The sequence below is a fragment of the Saimiri boliviensis genome, chromosome 8 (assembly GCF_048565385.1).
Source record: "Saimiri boliviensis isolate mSaiBol1 chromosome 8, mSaiBol1.pri, whole genome shotgun sequence".
Classification (NCBI taxonomy): domain Eukaryota; kingdom Metazoa; phylum Chordata; class Mammalia; order Primates; family Cebidae; genus Saimiri; species Saimiri boliviensis.
The window spans coordinates 12,708,196-12,723,490 of NC_133456.1; the positions used below are offsets into that span (position 1 = coordinate 12,708,196).

The 15,295-nt window shown below is 55.9% G+C and overlaps 2 protein-coding genes across 8 annotated transcripts; one reads left to right on the plus strand and one right to left on the minus strand.

Moving 5' to 3' along the window:
- Positions 1–98: 98 nt before the first annotated feature.
- On the plus strand, positions 99–5,958 carry DALRD3 (DALR anticodon binding domain containing 3). Of its 5 annotated transcripts, none has more exons than XM_074403890.1 (13): positions 99–758; positions 1,058–2,902; positions 2,978–3,273; positions 3,424–3,677; positions 3,776–3,855; positions 3,935–4,063; positions 4,448–4,521; positions 4,614–4,675; positions 4,776–4,858; positions 4,945–5,127; positions 5,225–5,312; positions 5,417–5,485; positions 5,582–5,958. In XM_074403890.1, exons 2-13 carry the CDS (start codon positions 2,738–2,740, stop codon positions 5,956–5,958), a joined length of 1,860 nt encoding a protein of 619 aa, XP_074259991.1. In that variant the 5' UTR covers positions 99–758; positions 1,058–2,737. The 5 variants fall into 5 exon arrangements, with proteins under 5 accessions (XP_074259991.1, XP_074259992.1, XP_074259990.1 ...); XM_074403891.1 differs by having other exon boundaries at positions 1,850–2,902; XM_074403889.1 differs by having other exon boundaries at positions 99–2,902.
- WDR6 (WD repeat domain 6) lies at positions 5,336–15,206 on the minus strand. Of its 3 annotated transcripts, none has more exons than XM_003936675.4 (6): positions 14,903–15,206; positions 7,167–9,648; positions 6,988–7,071; positions 6,780–6,896; positions 6,563–6,681; positions 5,336–6,462 (listed from the first exon to the last, which is right to left on the minus strand). In XM_003936675.4, exons 1-6 carry the CDS (start codon positions 15,000–15,002, stop codon positions 5,999–6,001), a joined length of 3,366 nt encoding a protein of 1,121 aa, XP_003936724.4. In that variant the 5' UTR covers positions 15,003–15,206; the 3' UTR covers positions 5,336–5,998. The 3 variants fall into 3 exon arrangements, with proteins under 3 accessions (XP_003936724.4, XP_074259988.1, XP_074259987.1); XM_074403887.1 differs by lacking the exon at positions 14,903–15,206 and adding an exon at positions 14,208–14,435; XM_074403886.1 differs by lacking the exon at positions 14,903–15,206 and adding an exon at positions 14,087–14,201.
- Between the last annotated feature and the right edge of the window lie 89 nt (positions 15,207–15,295).

Consider the following 15,295-nt stretch of genomic DNA (forward strand, 5'->3'; position numbering starts at 1 on the left):
GCGACCGTTGGCCTCTCTGCTGCGCGCTGAGAGAGGCGTGGCCGAGCGTGGATTGGTTTCTCGGGTGCTCCAGGGGGCGTGGCCAGGTGGTTTCGCCTTAAAATGGCTCCAAGTCCGCGAGCAGCCAGAGCAAGCGGAAGGTAGTGTGTGGGTGGCTGGGCCAGGCCGGGCAGAACTGGACCAGACTTGAAGTAGAAGCGCGTGGAGCATCACCTTGTCCTCGTTCACTCTGCTCTCGTCCTGGGAGTCCCCAGTCCCCCGTCTTGAACCAAGTCAAGGGCCTACTGGCGCGAGAGTCGCTGGCGCCCGCGCGGGGATTGGGTATCTCGGCACGCTGGCTCTGTCGTGGCCTCAGGGGAACATTGTCGCGTTCGCTACTTGCGGGGCTGGGCGAGCAGGAAGCTTGGCACAGTCGGGGCCTGGTGGTGGGTCTCCTGGGGGCGGTCGCAAAAGGTTTCCGGGGTTCCCGCCGCTGCTGTGTGGGCCCCTGGTGCTCTGGGCGCTGGCAGAATCACTGGACAAAGAGCTCCGAGCGCGGGGGTGTCCCCGAGGCGGACGCGTGGGTTTACTTCCTCTCCAGCCCCACGGGCGCGCTTCCCTCCTGGCGGATTCTGAAGCCCGCCCCACCATCATCACCGCACCAGTGGCCCAGACTTCGTGGGACTAACAGGGCTAACCCTGCCCTGCGGATCTAATCCGGATCGGGACCCGGTCCCAGGGAAGGCCCCCACCTCCCCTTCTGTTGTTCTGGGGCCCAGGTGAGCGTCTTGTTCCCTCTAGACTCAGTTTCACAGCCTACTGCTATGTCTGCCTCCTGGGACTAGGGATGGGCGGGTTCTGATGTAGCCCCAGGGCGAGTGACCAGGGGGCGGGAGCTCCCCCGCCCCCCGCCAACGGCTGGACAGCGGGCAACGGAATCCCAAAAGCAGCTGTTGTCTCCAGAGCATTCCAGCTGCGCTTGGATTTCGTCCCCTGCTCTCCTGCCTGAGCAGCGCCCTGGCCCAGATGGGGTACTCCTGACCCCCAGACATACTTTACTGAGCCGCTTGGGTCTCAGTTCCTCTCTCAGGTGCGCCCTCAGGCTGGAGGTGATGGTTGTAGAAGTCGGAGAGCTGAAGCTGGTGGCCATCCCTGGAACCCTGAGGATCACTGGCGAGGGAGGGTAGACCCAGGACCTCCGGGTAGGGCTGCAATGATAGTGAGTCCCCCAGGACAGCCTCAGCCCGCAGCTTGCTAAAGATAGCCCTCTACTTCCTGGGGAAAACCACCCCAACCGTCTTCGTGGATGACAGTATCTAAAGTCCTCAGTTTGGCTGAAGGTTTCCAACCCTGCTAAGCAGCTGTCTCCAGGTCATGCGCCTTCAGCATGGAAAGCGCTTTGGAATGACACGATCACTCCCGTTGAGTGGGCACCCGAAAAGCCATCGGGAATGTCGTGTCCGCCCAGTGCTCTTTCGGCACCTCCCATCCAGGGCCTCAGCCCTGGCCCAGAAAATGGCCTTGTCGAGCTTTTCCTGCCCTTGGGTTCCCCTCCTCTCTGGATTTCCCAGCTCTTTTTGCTGGGTTAGCTTCGCTCTCTATTAAAAGGAAGGGGTGGTGGTGAGTATGTTACATTGAAATGAAAACATTTGGGAACTTTTGCGGGGGTTGGGGGGGAGAAAAAAAGCTCTCCCACTGGTAGAGGAGCAGGATGCTCCAAGGTCTGTTTCTCTGCTTCTTATGGTCGCATTATTTGGTTGGCCCATAATGACTGGAAATGTAAGAACCGTTGTTAAAGTACAGCAGGTTAAAGGAGTCACATTAAAAGCTGTTCATTCTGGAAGCCGTCATGATGGTTTTAATTCCTCAGGTATCAAGAGAAGAAAACCGGAAATTATATCAGAGTGCGCATTTATTGGGAATAAAGACCACCCGGGCCAAGCGCGGTGGTTCACGCCTGTAATCCCAGCGCTTTGGGAGGCCGAGGCGGGCGGATCACGAGGTCAGGAGTTCGAGACCATCCTGGCCAACATGGTGAAACCCCATCGCTATAGGAAAAAAAAAAAAAAATGCAAAAAATTAGCCGGGCATGATGGCAGGCACCTGTAGTTCCAGCTACTCGGGAAGCTGAGGCAAGAGAATCGCTTGAACCTGGGAGGCGGAGGTTGCAGTGAGCCGAGACCGCACCACTGTACTTCAGCCTGAGCAATAAATAGAGCGGGACTCCATCTCAGAAAAAAACAAAACAAAACAAAAAAAAAACACCCATATCTCAAATGAGAAAATGCTTGCAAATAACCTGAACACTATTCCTTTTAAAACAAGATATTTTAAATAGGTCATGAAAGTGGCCTTAATGTTATACTGCCTTATTCCAGTGACAAGTATTCATCATGTGTAAAATGGAAGAAATGTCAACACAAAGATGTGAGACTTCAATGAGAAGAGACGGTACCCTGTCTGAGCCCCCACCGGGTCGCGAGTTAAGGCCTGGTCTTCTCCCTGGTTAAGGACTGGTCACAACGAAAGAACCCCTGGCCCGGGGTGGACCCCGAAGTTTCAGATCCGTGGCCCGGCTGTCCAGGTGAACCACGCGGAAGGGGCGGTAGGCCGAAAGCAGCCAACACCGCTCCCTCTTTCGCACCTGTCCACTTAACGGGGACCGCCGCCTAATCCCAGCCCCAGCCAGTCGATCCTTTCCGGAAGTTCCACCTCCCTAAATTTTTTTTTCCGGTTCCGTTCACTCCTTCCGGTCACCATGACTACCGGGCGCCTTGGTGTCGGGGAGACGCTGGGAGCCCTCAACGCGGCCCTGGGGCCAGGCGGTCCCGTGTGGATCAAGGAGACGCGCACCCGCCACCTGCGTTCCCGAGACTTCCTGGCGCCGCGCCGCGCGCTGCAGGCGCGCTTCAATGACGGGCAGGTGGGCACGAGCCGGGCCGTACGGCTGGGAGCTCAGCCCAGTGCCGTGGCCCGCTGACACCCCGTTCTCCCACAGGTTCCCGAGCATGTGCTCCATGCCCTCGCCTGCCTGCAGGGCCCCGGTGTGGCTCCGGTGCTGCGCTGCGTGCCGACCCCCGCGGGTCTGTCGCTCCAACTGCAGCGTCCCCCAGTCTTCGAGCGCGTCCTCAGCGCCGTGGATGCTTATACCGCGCCCGCCTCGCCCGCCTCACCCGGCCAGCGCGTCTTACTACACTGCCCGGCACTGCGCAGCTCCCACTGCGCACTCCGCTTGAGCCAGCTGCGTACGGTGCTCGTGGCCGATCACCTGGCGCGAGCTCTGCGCGCTCACGGGTGAGCGGGGCCGCGGGGCTGGAATGGAGGAGGGACTACTGGAGACCTAGAGAGCAATCGGCGCCGCCCTTGGGGACTGCGCCTGGAGGTGGGAAGTCGTGGCGAGCGTGTCCAGGTGCGCAGTCTGAAGCGGCCGCCCTCCCTTTGCAGGGTATGCGTGCGCCTAGTGCCAGCTGTGCGGGATCCGCACATGCTGACCTTCCTGCAGCAGCTGCGGGTGGACTGGCCCACTGCCTCGGAGAGAGCTTCCTCCCATACCCTGAGGAGTCACGCACTTGCAGAACTTACCTCTTATGACGGGAGGGCACTGTCCCCTGGCATCCTAGGCAGACTGTGTCTGAAGGAGCTGATGGAAGAACAGGGCTGCACAGCTGGCTATGACCCCAACCTGGACAACTGTCTGGGTAGGATCTGAAGCCTGGCAGGGCCAGAAAAGGCAGGAGAGGATGGGGTGACATCTCCACTTCTTGCCAGCCTCAGCACCTGTCTGTTCTCTTTGCAGTGACTGAGGATCTCCTCTCTGCCCTGGCTGAGCTGCAGGAGGCTCTATGGCATTGGCCTAAGGACAGCCACCTAGGCCTGGTTAGTGACTCCCAGCCCTGTAGGTTCTGGCAAACCAAGTATATACTGTACTTCCACAGTGATGATTGTCCTCCCTTAGGCTGGGGTCCCAGATACTGGTACAGACAGTTGCCTGGTTATACACGTGGTTAGCTGTGAGGAGGAGTTCCAGCAACAGAAGTTGGACCTGCTTTGGTGGAAGTTGGTTGACAAGGCTCCACTCAGACAGGTAGGTTAATGATGGTGGAGCTCCCCACCACTTCACCCCCAACCTCAGAGGGCCCTTGAAAACCCACCACAGGGCATGTTAGCTGACAGGTCCAAAAACCAACACTTGACCTTGGGGAGTTGCTGGACTTGAGAGGGCATGTGAAGCAGGTGCAGAGGCTCTGGGGAATGGGGGCTCTGTAGACACATCTCAAGAACATTGAAGACCAGGTTGAGGAGGCTGGACTGTGTGTGGCCTGAGGGACTGGGTAGAAGGAGCCACTCAACCTGGCGGTTCCAAGTTGAGGGAGTCTGGGTTGAGTGGAGGCACCAGATTCAGGCCCCTCCAGGGACTACTGCTGGAGAGTAGTGCCAGCTGGGCTAAGCCCTGCCATCTTCCTGACAGAAGCACCTGGTCTGTGGCCCAGTGAAAGTAGCTGGTGCACCTGGCACTCTGATGACTGCCCCTGAGTACTACGAGTGAGTGAGGCTGGGACAACCTAAGCCAGGGTAGTGTGGGGGAACTCTTTGTTGGGACCCTGCCTACTGGCCTTCCTCTCTTCCAAACACAGGTTCCGGCATGCCCAGGTGTGCAAGGCCTCAGCACTGAAGCATGGTGGGGATCTGGCACAAGGTGTGCCTGGGAAACCCTGGCTATGTTCTGGGTTAGGGGCAGGTTGTTTGTATCCCTGCCCTTGCCTGCAGACTGACTGAACAACCCTATACTCCCTCAGACCCAGCCTGGACAGAGATCTTCAATGTTCTCTCTGTGGCCACCGTCAAGTTTGAGATGCTGGGCACAGCCCCACAGAGTCAGGTGAGCCTGGGAGCCTGACAGGGCCAGGGTTGGGGGACAGGTTATGGTGGCTGCCTTGTCTCTGCAGCTGTGCTCCTATTCCCCAGATCCTCCTGACTCTGGCTGACAGCAACATCTCCACGAAGGGCACAAAAAGTGGCACCTTTGTCATGTATAATTGTGCCCGTCTTGCCACACTCTTTGAGAGTTACAAGTGCAGTATGGAACAAGGTCTGTACCCCAATTTTCCTCCAGTGAGCAGTCTGGACTTCTCACTGCTACATGATGAGGTGAGTGTCCCTCTTGGTAGCTGGCACAAGGAGGTCTGGACTTTCCCTCCCAGCACCTTTCTTCCCCACAGGGTGAGTGGTTGTTGCTCTTCAACAGTATCCTCCCCTTTCCGGATCTGCTGAGCCAGACAGCAGTGCTGGACTGCACAGCCCCAGGGCTCCACATCGCTGCACGCACAGAGATGGTGAGGCACAGACAACCAGGATAGACACTGCACATTCTATTCTTTATTCTGGCCTGGGGCACAAGAGCAAAGAGATGGGCCAGTGACTCAGTCTCTGTCTCTAGATGTGCAAGTTCCTGGTACAGCTCAGTATGGATTTCAGCTCCTACTACAATCGGGTACACATCCTAGGGGTGAGCACACAGCAAAACGGGGTGGGAAGTGCAGAGGGATACAGGGTAAACGCAAAGGAAGCAGAGGATGAGACCAGCAGGCCCCTTCTCCTTCAGGAGCCTCGACCACACCTCTTTGGTCAGATGTTCGTCCGCCTGCAGCTTCTGAGGGCTGTGCAGAAAGTGCTCCATGCTGGCCTGGCTATGCTGGGTCTCCCTCCACTGAGCCACATCTAAGGCCACAGAGGCTCCAATATTTGGGAGTGTTCACAAAGTCATCAACTGGAAGAAAAAAGCAAAAACCCACAGCCAAAATAAACTGCTATTGTTACAAAGTTCTGTCTTGTCATGGGGAGTGGGGCATATTTTTGGCAGCACTCCACTCACCTTCAGCTCCTGCAACGATGTCAGGAACCCACCGCCACCACCTCCTCCCCTCAAGGCATGCTGAGCATGGGCACAGACAGCCCATCCCTGCTCCACACCGTCTGTGAGCAGGCCCCATGCTCAGCACACCAGCCACCTTGGGATACCTCAGTCATACCAGTTATAAACCTCAAGCCCCTGACCCCCAAGGGCACAGCGGTGGCCAAACTCAGGGCTCACAGGCCAGCAGTCCATGTCAGCCACATCTGGCACATGGTACACAGTGCTGTTCATGAAGGTGGGTTCACCATGCCCCAGACGCCAGAAGGTCAGCCGTTGATCAATGGAGGCTGAGACCATAAGGCTTGGGCTTAGGATCTTAAGGCCTGTCACATGGGCAGCATGTGCACAGGGGACAGAGTACTCCTCTATGACACGCAGCTGGGGTACCAGCCCAGCCTCTCCCACAGCCTCTTCTGGCTCTGGCATCTCCACAGCAAGCACGAATACATGGAGGGATCCATCTTCACTGCCACTGGCCACAAGATGGTGGCCCTCACGGGTGGGCAAGGTGTGCAGGCTGTTGATACCACAACTGTGGGCCTGGAGAGTCAGGGAGGGGGTGCAAAGCCCTGGAGGAAGAGGGTAGTTGTCAGGGCCCTGCCTGCCACGGGTATGAGGGGTATGTGACAGGTGGGGAGGGATAGCCATGGTTGCACATTAGCTACTCACGGAAGGGAAGCCCAGGATCCACTGGGGCCTCCAGGACAGGGGAGCCATGGTCTAGCATAGTGGTGAGATCCCAGAAGGCCAGGTTGCCATCAGTAGCTGCGCTGCATAGAAGCAGCCTCCTGGAAGCCAGGAAAACACAGCCCAGTCAATGACAGAGATGAAGCGAAACGGGAACCCACACCCAGCCCATGCAGGACCATCATCCAATCCCTCTTACCGCCTCTGGTTGGGTGCCTCGTGTGTAAAGGAGTGGACCTTGAGGACACATCGCTTATGGTGGAAGGTTTCAGCAAGGAGCTGCAGAATCCGCCCAGAATCCCGCAAGAGAAAGAGCCTGTGGGGGTACGGCGTGGCCCAGCTCAGAAAGCATCCTAGACAACCTTACTTCCTTTGTCTCCCGCCCCCACTGGGCCCTATGCTCTCACCTTACGGCCCCATCACTACAGGCTGCAGCCACAAGGGGGCCAAGGCCAGGCTGTTCAAGTTCACACACAGCAAGGGACATATACCTGCAGAGACAACAAGCAGCTGTCAGGTGGAGCCTGCAAGCCTGGGAGCATCTGCATGATCCCACACCACACCCTGCCGAGGAGTACGGTATTACCTGGTCTCTGGGTCTACCTTGACCATCCGATGCCGATTGCGCTGCCGGTCCCAATACTCATCTAGCCGGTGGGAGGAAAGGTGCATGACATGGCAGGCAAGGCGGCTTGGGGTGCTGGGGTCCGGAGTAACCATGATGCTGAAGCAATGCATCTCAGCCCGCCCGCCGGCAGACACCACATGGGCAGTCAGGCCTGGCTGAGGATCCTGAGGGCCACCTGGGGTGCCAATGCCCCACACAGCCACAGCACGCACGGAGGAGATATGATTACAAACAGCTGTGAGTGCGTGGGCTGAGCCTGTGGTTGTAGGGAGTGCCAGGACACAGACAGTAGTGTCCTCACTACAGGTGATCACAATGTCAGTCAAGTTGGGCCCCTCACAGCCAGGCTCCAGGTCGTCAGGCTCCACAAAGCTGGGCACTCCATATTCAGTCCCCAGGGTGATGGTGCCCACACGCTTTACACAAGTGATCTCACGGCCATGCAGACCCTCCCGGAGAATCACGTGTGGCCGGGTGCAGCCACCCAGAGCCCTGTACAGCATGACATCCCCATCCTTGAGGTAGGCAAAGGCCATAGCCGCCTCAGTATCAGAGAAGGCCCATGAGCGGTGCCCTCCACCACAGTTGACGATGTGCAGCTTCTCGTGTGACCGGGGGCTCCACACCACAAACTCATTGGCATGGAAACCCAGGATGACCATGCTCCCATCAGGCACTATACGGAGCCCAGCTAGCCAGTTCATGCCTCGACAAGACTTCTGCCTTAGGACTGGCTGGAGCTGGCAGTCTCGTACAAACAGCTGGTAGTAGGCACCATCGCGCCCGGTGGTATACACATAGCCACGATGGCATGTGACTGAGGTCACACCCTGCTTCCCATGCAGAGAGGGCAGGATAGACACTGGGCCCAACCCAGTGAAAGCATTCCCACTGCTACTACTACCACTATCCACTCCGGGTACCCCAGCACCAGCCCCAGCCTTGCCTCCCATCCCAGGGTCCTTGAGCAGACCTGGTCTGGAGGGGAACAGCATCACAGAGCCCCGGCGGTCACCACACACCAGGAAGTCACCTGGGGGCAGGAAGGCGCTGCATGTGTGCCATCTCTGCTTGCTTGGGGGCAGCAGGTACCGACAACGTTCCTTGACAACGATGGCCTTGCCAGAGGGTGCGGCTGAGATCTCCAGGCAAGCCACTACCCCGCCAGGGCCTGATGCCAGCAACAGGAGTTCCTCATAACCACGCAGGGCCCAGCTCAGGCTGTGCACCTTCCCAGGAAACAGGGTCTGGTCCACAGCAGCAGTTGGAGTGTTGATGGGGACAACCTTGACACCACCTTCTCCATTGGCCATGGCACACAATCCAAAGCCCTCAGGACCAGGAGCTGCCTCCAGCAGGCAGTAGGACTGGAAATGTTTATCCTCTAGCAGTTGCTCCCAGCACTTGACCTCGAGGTCATAGAGATACAGGGCCCCTGTATCAGTCACTGCCAGTAGTCGCCAAGAGCCAGCCAGTGTCACAGCCTTGAGGGTACCTGGCCTACTACGGGACTTGAAGCAGAGAGCCGAGACCCCCAATCCCCTGTACCCACGCCCTACCAAGTGCCACAGCCGAATGCCTGAGTCATCACCCCCGGTAATCACCCAGGCCTGCCTCTCATGGGCAGCTATGGCCCGGATCCCACGTCCCTGGTGTCCTCGAAAGGCCTGGAGGATCTCACCTTCGTGGCTCCACACTAAGCAGACACAGTCCTCTCCTGCACTGATAAGGTAATTCTCTAGGAGCTTGACCTGCCATACACGGGCGCTGTGCCCAAAGCAGTGCCCAATATTCTGCACCCGACCCCCAGGCACTCGCAGGTCGCCCACTTTCCAGATACGAACGCTTCGGTCTTCTGAAGCTGTAGCCAGCAAACCCTTGCTTTCCAGGTATGACATGCTGAAGATGATGCCCACATGCCCACTGACTCGTCGGTCAGGTGCCACAGGTTTATTGTCTGTTAAGGCAGTTGCTGGGTACCAGACCAAGAGCTGGTTGGAAACAGCACCTGCCACAATGGTCAGTTCCTTCCAGGTGTCTCCAATCAGGCAGGCTGAGGAGAGGGTGCACCTGTCTGTGCAGGGCACCTCTTGCAGGATGCACCCTACTACAGGGTCATATAGCACCACTGAGTTGTGGCCCAGGGCCAAGGCCATATTTCCCTCAAGCCAGCGTGCATCCCAAATCCAGTCAGACATGTTCCACAGGCCAGAGCGCCAAAGCTCCCGGAAGTGGCCCTGTCCCCAGCTAATTTTCACAACTCGGAGTCCCTTGCTTCCAAACACAGCCACCATGGCCTCCGAGTCAAGGTCTCCATTAGGCTCTGGCCGCACCCGGAAGCCGTGGATAAGATAGTGGCCAAGTAGGTTCTGCACTCGCTTTATCATCTGTAGATGCCCACCAAAGTCCAAGCTGTACACCAGGACATCGGGCCCCTCACCTAGAGAGAGGCAAAGAGCAATATCAGAGCCTATGTACCTAACTCTGATGGCCCATGGGGAAGAGATGGGGATCAGGGAAACTTCTCAGCATGTAGCCTATGAATACACCAGGTCACACAGTCCTGCAGCTTGAAACTTAGAAAATCCCTGGTCTCAGCCGGGCATAGTGGCTCAGGCCTGTAATCCTAGCACTTTGAGAGGCCAAGGCGCATGAATCACCTATGTCAAGAGTTCGGGACCAGCCTGGCCAACATAGTGAAACCCCATCTCTACTAAAAATACAAAAGTTAGCCGGGCGCGGTGGCTGAAGCCTGTAATCCCAGCACTTTGGGAGGCCGAGGCGGGTAGATCACAAGGTCAAGAGATCGAGACCATCCCGGCCAACATGGTGAAACCCCATCTCTACTAAAAATACAAAAAATTAGCTGGGAATGGTGGTGCGTGCCTGTAATCCCAGCTATTCAGGAGGCTGAGGCAGGAGAATTGCCTGAAGCCAGGAGGCGGAGGCTGTGGTGAGCCGAGATCGTGCCATTGCACTCCAGCCTGGGTAACAAGAGCGAAACTCCGTCTCAAAAAAAAAAAAAAAAAAAAAAAAAAAAGTTAGCTGGGCATAGTGGCAGGCATCTGTATTCCCAGCTACTTGTGAGGCTGAGGCAGGAAAATCGCTTGAACCCAGGAGGCGGAGGTAGCAGTAAGCCAAAATTGCACCACTTCACTCCAGCCCGGGCGAAAGAGTAAATCTCCGTCTCAAAAAAAAAAAAAAAAAAAAAAAAGAAAAGAGAAAATACTTGGTCTCAGCTTCAGCTGGACTTTGAGTGCTGACTTTGTGCTTCCCTCATCAATCACACTTGATGTTCACAGTTCAACCACAAATTTCTCAAACTCAGAGCCGCTTCCTTACTTCATTATTATTTTTTTTTTCCAATTAAAAAAAAAAAGAGGCCAGGCATGGTGGCTCATGCCTGTAATCCCAGCACTTTGGAAGGCCAAGGCAGGTGGATCACAAGGTCAAGATATCGAAACCATCCTAGCTAACACGGTGAAACCCTGTCTCTACTAAAAATACAAAAAATTAGCCAGGCACATGCCTGTAATCCCAGCTATTCGGGAGTCTGAGGCAGGAGAATCACTTGAACCTGGGAGGCGGAGGCTGCAGTGAGCTGAGATGGCGCCACTGCACTCCAGCCTGGGTGACAGAGCGAGACTCCATCACAAAAAAAAAAAAAAAAAAAAAAAGAGACAGGGCCCAGCATGGTGGCTCACACCTGTGATCCAAGCACTTTGGAAGGCAGGAGGATCATTTGAGCCCAGGAGTTGGAGACCAGCCTGGGTAACATGCCAAAACTCCATTTCTACAAAAATTAACTGGGCATGATGGTGCATGCCAGTAGTCTCATCGGAGGCTCAGGTGAGAGAATCACTTGAGCCGAAGAGGTGGAGGTTACAGTGAGCTGAGATTACACCACTACACTCCAGCCTGGGCAAGAGAGTGGGACCCTCTCTAAAATAAATAAATAAATAAAATAAAATTGGCCAGGCGTGGTGACTCATGCCCATAATCCCAGCACTTTGGGAGGCCAAGGAGAGCATATCACCTGAGGTCAGGAGTTCGAGACTGACCTGACCAACATGGAAGAACCCCGTCTCTAATAAAAATACAAAATTAGCATGTTTGTCATCCCAACTACTCGGGAGGCTGAGGCAGGAGAATTGCTTGAACTCAGGAGGCAGAGGTTGTGATGAGCGGAGATCCCACCATTGCACTCCAGCCTGGGCAACAAGAGTAAAATTCCATCTCAATTAAAAAATTTAAAAAAAAAGCCGGGCGCGGTGGCTCAAGCCTGTAATCCTGCCTCAGCCTCCCGAGTAGCTGGGATTACAGGCACACACCACCATGCTCAGCTAATTTTTTGTATTTTTAGTAGAGACGGGGTTTCAACATGTTGACCAGGATGGTCTCGATCTCTTGACCTCGTGATCCACCCACCTCGGCCTCCCAAAGTGCTGGGATTACAAGCGTGAGCCACCGTGCCCGGCCTTTTTTTTTTGAGACAGAGTTTCGCTCTTGTTACCCAGGCTGGAGTGCAATGGCGCCATCTCGGCTCACCGCAACCTCCGCCTCCTGGGTTCAGGCAATTCTCCTGCCTCAGCCTCCTGAGTAGCTTGGATTACAGGCATGTGCCACCATGCCCAGCTACTTTTTTGTATTTTTAGTAGAGACGGGGTTTCACCATGTTGACCAGGATGGTCTCGATCTCTTGACCTTGGGAGCCACCCGCCTCGGCCTCCCAAAGTGCTGGGATTACAGGCTTGAGCCACCGCGCCCGGCCTAGAGACAGTTTTGGTTGTTTCCAGGGGTTGTGCTATTGGCAACTAGGGCCGGGATGATGCTAAACATCCTACAATGCACAGACAGACTTCAAACAAATAATTATCTGGTCTAAAAGGTCAATAGAGGCAAAGACTGAGAAAACCCTGGTCTACTCTAACCAGATTGGGTGAGTTTGTAAGGGGAGGACACAACAGTTAAGAGTTAGGAATCGGCCGGGCGCGGTGGCTCAAGCCTGTAATCCCAGCACTTTGGGAGGCCGAGGCGGGTGGATCACGAGGTCAAGAGATCGAGACCAACCTGGTCAACATGGTGAAACCACGTCTCTACTAAAAATACAAAAACTTAGCTGGGCATGGTGGCGTGTGCCTGTAATCCCAGCTACTCAGGAGGCTGAGGCAGGAGAATTGCCTGAACCCAGGAGGCAGAGGTTGCGGTGAGCCGAGATCGTGCCATTGCACTCCAGCCTGGGTAACAGGAGCAAAACTCCATCTCAAAAAAAAAAAAATAGTTAGGAATCAAGGATAAGCAGCAGTTAGCCAGAGAAAGGGAGGAGGAAGAGGAGGATGGGTGGAGAAAGTGGGGCACAGGGCGCTGGGAAGGTTTGTAGCTTTCTTGGTATAGAAAATAGCATGTATGATTGCCCTGAAGTAGGCAAGAGCATTGACTACGGTTGCTCAAATAGGAAATGAAAGGCTCAAGAATGGGCTAGAGACATAGGGTATGGTAGCTCATGCCTGTAATTCTAGCACTTTGGGAGGCTCAGGTGGGTGGATCACCTGAAGTCAGGAGTTTGAGACCAGCCTGGCCAACATGGTGAAACCCTGTCTTTACTAAAAAATACAGGCCGGGCGCGGCGGCTCAAGCCTGTAATCCCAGCACTTTGGGAGGCCGAGGCGGTGGATCACGAGGTCGAGAGATCGAGACCATCCTGGTCAACATGGTGAAACCCCGTCTCTACTAAAAATACAAAAAATTAGCTGGGCATGGTGGCTCGTGTCTGTAATCCCAGCTACTCAGGAGGCTGAGGCAGGAGAATTGCCTGAACCCAGGAGACGGAGGTTGCGGTGAGCCGAGATCGTGCCATTGCACTCCAGCCTGGGTAACAAGAGCAAAACTCCGTCTCAAAAACAACAACAGGCCGGGCGCGGTGGCTCAAGCCTGTAATCCCAGCACTTTGGGAGGCCGAGGCGGGTGGATCACGAGGTCGAAAGATCGAGACCATCCTGGTCAACATGGTGAAACCCCGTCTCTACTAAAAATACAATAAAACTAGCTGGGCATGGTGGTGCGTGCCTGTAATCCCAGATACTTAGGAGGCTGAGGCAGGAGAATTGCCTGAACCCAGGAGGCGGAGGTTGCGGTGAGCCGAGATCGCGCCATTGCACTCCAGCCTGGGTAACAAGAGTGAAACTCCGTCTCAAAAAACAAACAAACAAACAAAAAACAACAACAACAACACTTAGCCCCACATGGTAGTGGGCACCTGTAATCCCGGCTACTCAGGAGGATGAAACAAAAAAATCACTTGAACCTGGGAGGCAGAGGTTGCAGTGAGCCGAGACTGTGCCACTGCACTCCAGCCTGGATGATAGAGTTAGACTGTTTCAAAAAAAAAAAGAAAGAAAAAGAAATTGTAGCTATACGTATAAAAGTCACGCTGGAAGCCACAGAAGTAGGTGAATTCACTTGCAGAGCTTCCTAAACTGCATCTCCCGTTATTCCCCACCTTAAAACCCTTCAATAGGTTCTCCCCACTCCCCTTAGGGAAAAAGATTAAACCGTGACCTCGCCTTGCTTGTCCAGCCTCCTTTCCTCCCAGGCTCCACTCCTCCTCTAGCTTCACACGAATTCCTTCCTTCCCCCAAAATGACAGATTCTCCCAGCCTCAAGGCCTTTGACATGCTTATCCTCTACCAGGAACTCACCCCTTTTCCTAGTTCACTCTTATGGTTCCTTTGAGTTCCTGCTTAGCTGTTCCCCCTCCAGGAGACTTAAAAAAGTTTAGCTTTTGGTAGGAACACCGTGCTCCAAGAACCCCCGCACCAGATCAAAGCTGGGTCATCCCCACCCCCAAACACACTCTCTTAGGACTGGCGGCAACTCACTCAAGGCCTCACAGCCAAGGCCCTGCTTCAGGACCTTCACACAACTCAGCAGCACCAACATGGGTAGCTTCATTAGTAGCTTCATGTAATGACTGTTCAAGACCAGCCTGGACTCTGATACCTCTGTTCCCAGGACTCTGCAGCCAGCCATTGGGGCCTGTCCTTTGTGACCTGGTTCTCCTCGGTGGGACCTCCACACCTTATTTCCTGGACCTCAACTATCTCAGGAGAGGTCTCAGCTTTCGCTTCCCCGGGCACTGCCCGCTACTCGGAAACGTCTCATCCGCTATTTTCTGCGACGCCACCCTCCTCAGAGGATCTTCATCCCCACCTTCAGGGGAAGAGCCTCGCCCGCCCCCGAGGCCACACCCCCTTGCCATCTCCCAGCCCCGCCTTCCCCAAGAGGCCACACCCCCTAAAGGCCTCCTTCTCCACCTCCCGGCTTAGCCAGGTCTCCACCAGAGAGGCCAAGCCCCAGCCCATCTCCTGAAAGAAGGCACACCCCCCAACCCTCGGTTCCCCGGCCTCTGCCACCGCGCGGCCGCGTTCCCCTGCATCTTCCTGCGGCTCCACCCGCCCTTTACGCGCGGGCTGAAGTTTATGAAACGCCGCGGCAGCCCTATCAGCTTTGTCTCTCAGGCCCCGCCCTCCTCAGGTTGGTGCTGGTTCCCGCAGTCTCCTGGGCTCCCTTCCCACCTCCGATCCAGCCTCAGCCTGCTGCCCCTCCTCCCCCTCAGGGCATCCCTTTGTTCCTGTGGCACCGCCCTAGGCGGGCGCTGTTTGTTTCCCCCTGGCGTGCCTCAAGCCAAGCCTCACCCGCCAACAGCCGGTCCCCCACACACTCCAGACCCGTGACTGGGAGGAGTATAAGCTCCGAGGTTGCTCGCGGCCAAACGTAGTACTCGAGGGCGTCCATGTCGATCCTCCAGGTGCAGAGGCAGCCGCGGCTAAGAAGGGAGCTGAACTCTCGCGAGAATGAGCCTCCTCAGCCCACCGCGCTGCCCATCAACAGCGCCCTCAGCTACAGGTAGCAGAGACCAGGGCGCCCGCTGAGGATGTCCAATGACGACCCTTCGTCCTACGCAATCCAGCTCCTGATTGGCGAGACCCGCGGAGGGCAGCTCTTACTCCGCCCCCTCACATGACGCTTGCAGGGTGTTCCTAGCTGCCAACTCGCTGCACCTGGCCCTGCCTCCCTCCCACCGACCC

What these genes read in the sequence shown, in the direction of transcription:
- WDR6 (XM_003936675.4), bottom strand. Translation starts at nt 15,002, where the DNA reads ATGGACGCCCTCGAGTACTACGTTTGGCCGCGAGCAACCTCGGAGCTT. An exon ending in GGGGGACCGGCTGTTGGCGG is followed by an intron (nt 9,649 to 14,902) that starts GTGAGGCTTGGC and finishes GCCTCTCTCTAG; the next exon opens with GTGAGGGGCCCGATGTCCTG. An exon ending in TGTAGTGATGGGGCCGTAAG is followed by an intron (nt 6,897 to 6,987) that starts GTGAGAGCATAG and finishes GTACCCCCACAG; the next exon opens with GCTCTTTCTCTTGCGGGATT.
- DALRD3 (XM_074403889.1), top strand. Translation starts at nt 2,738, where the DNA reads ATGACTACCGGGCGCCTTGGTGTCGGGGAGACGCTGGGAGCCCTCAAC. An exon ending in AGGACAGCCACCTAGGCCTG is followed by an intron (nt 3,856 to 3,934) that starts GTTAGTGACTCC and finishes GTCCTCCCTTAG; the next exon opens with GCTGGGGTCCCAGATACTGG. An exon ending in ATCGGGTACACATCCTAGGG is followed by an intron (nt 5,486 to 5,581) that starts GTGAGCACACAG and finishes CTTCTCCTTCAG; the next exon opens with GAGCCTCGACCACACCTCTT.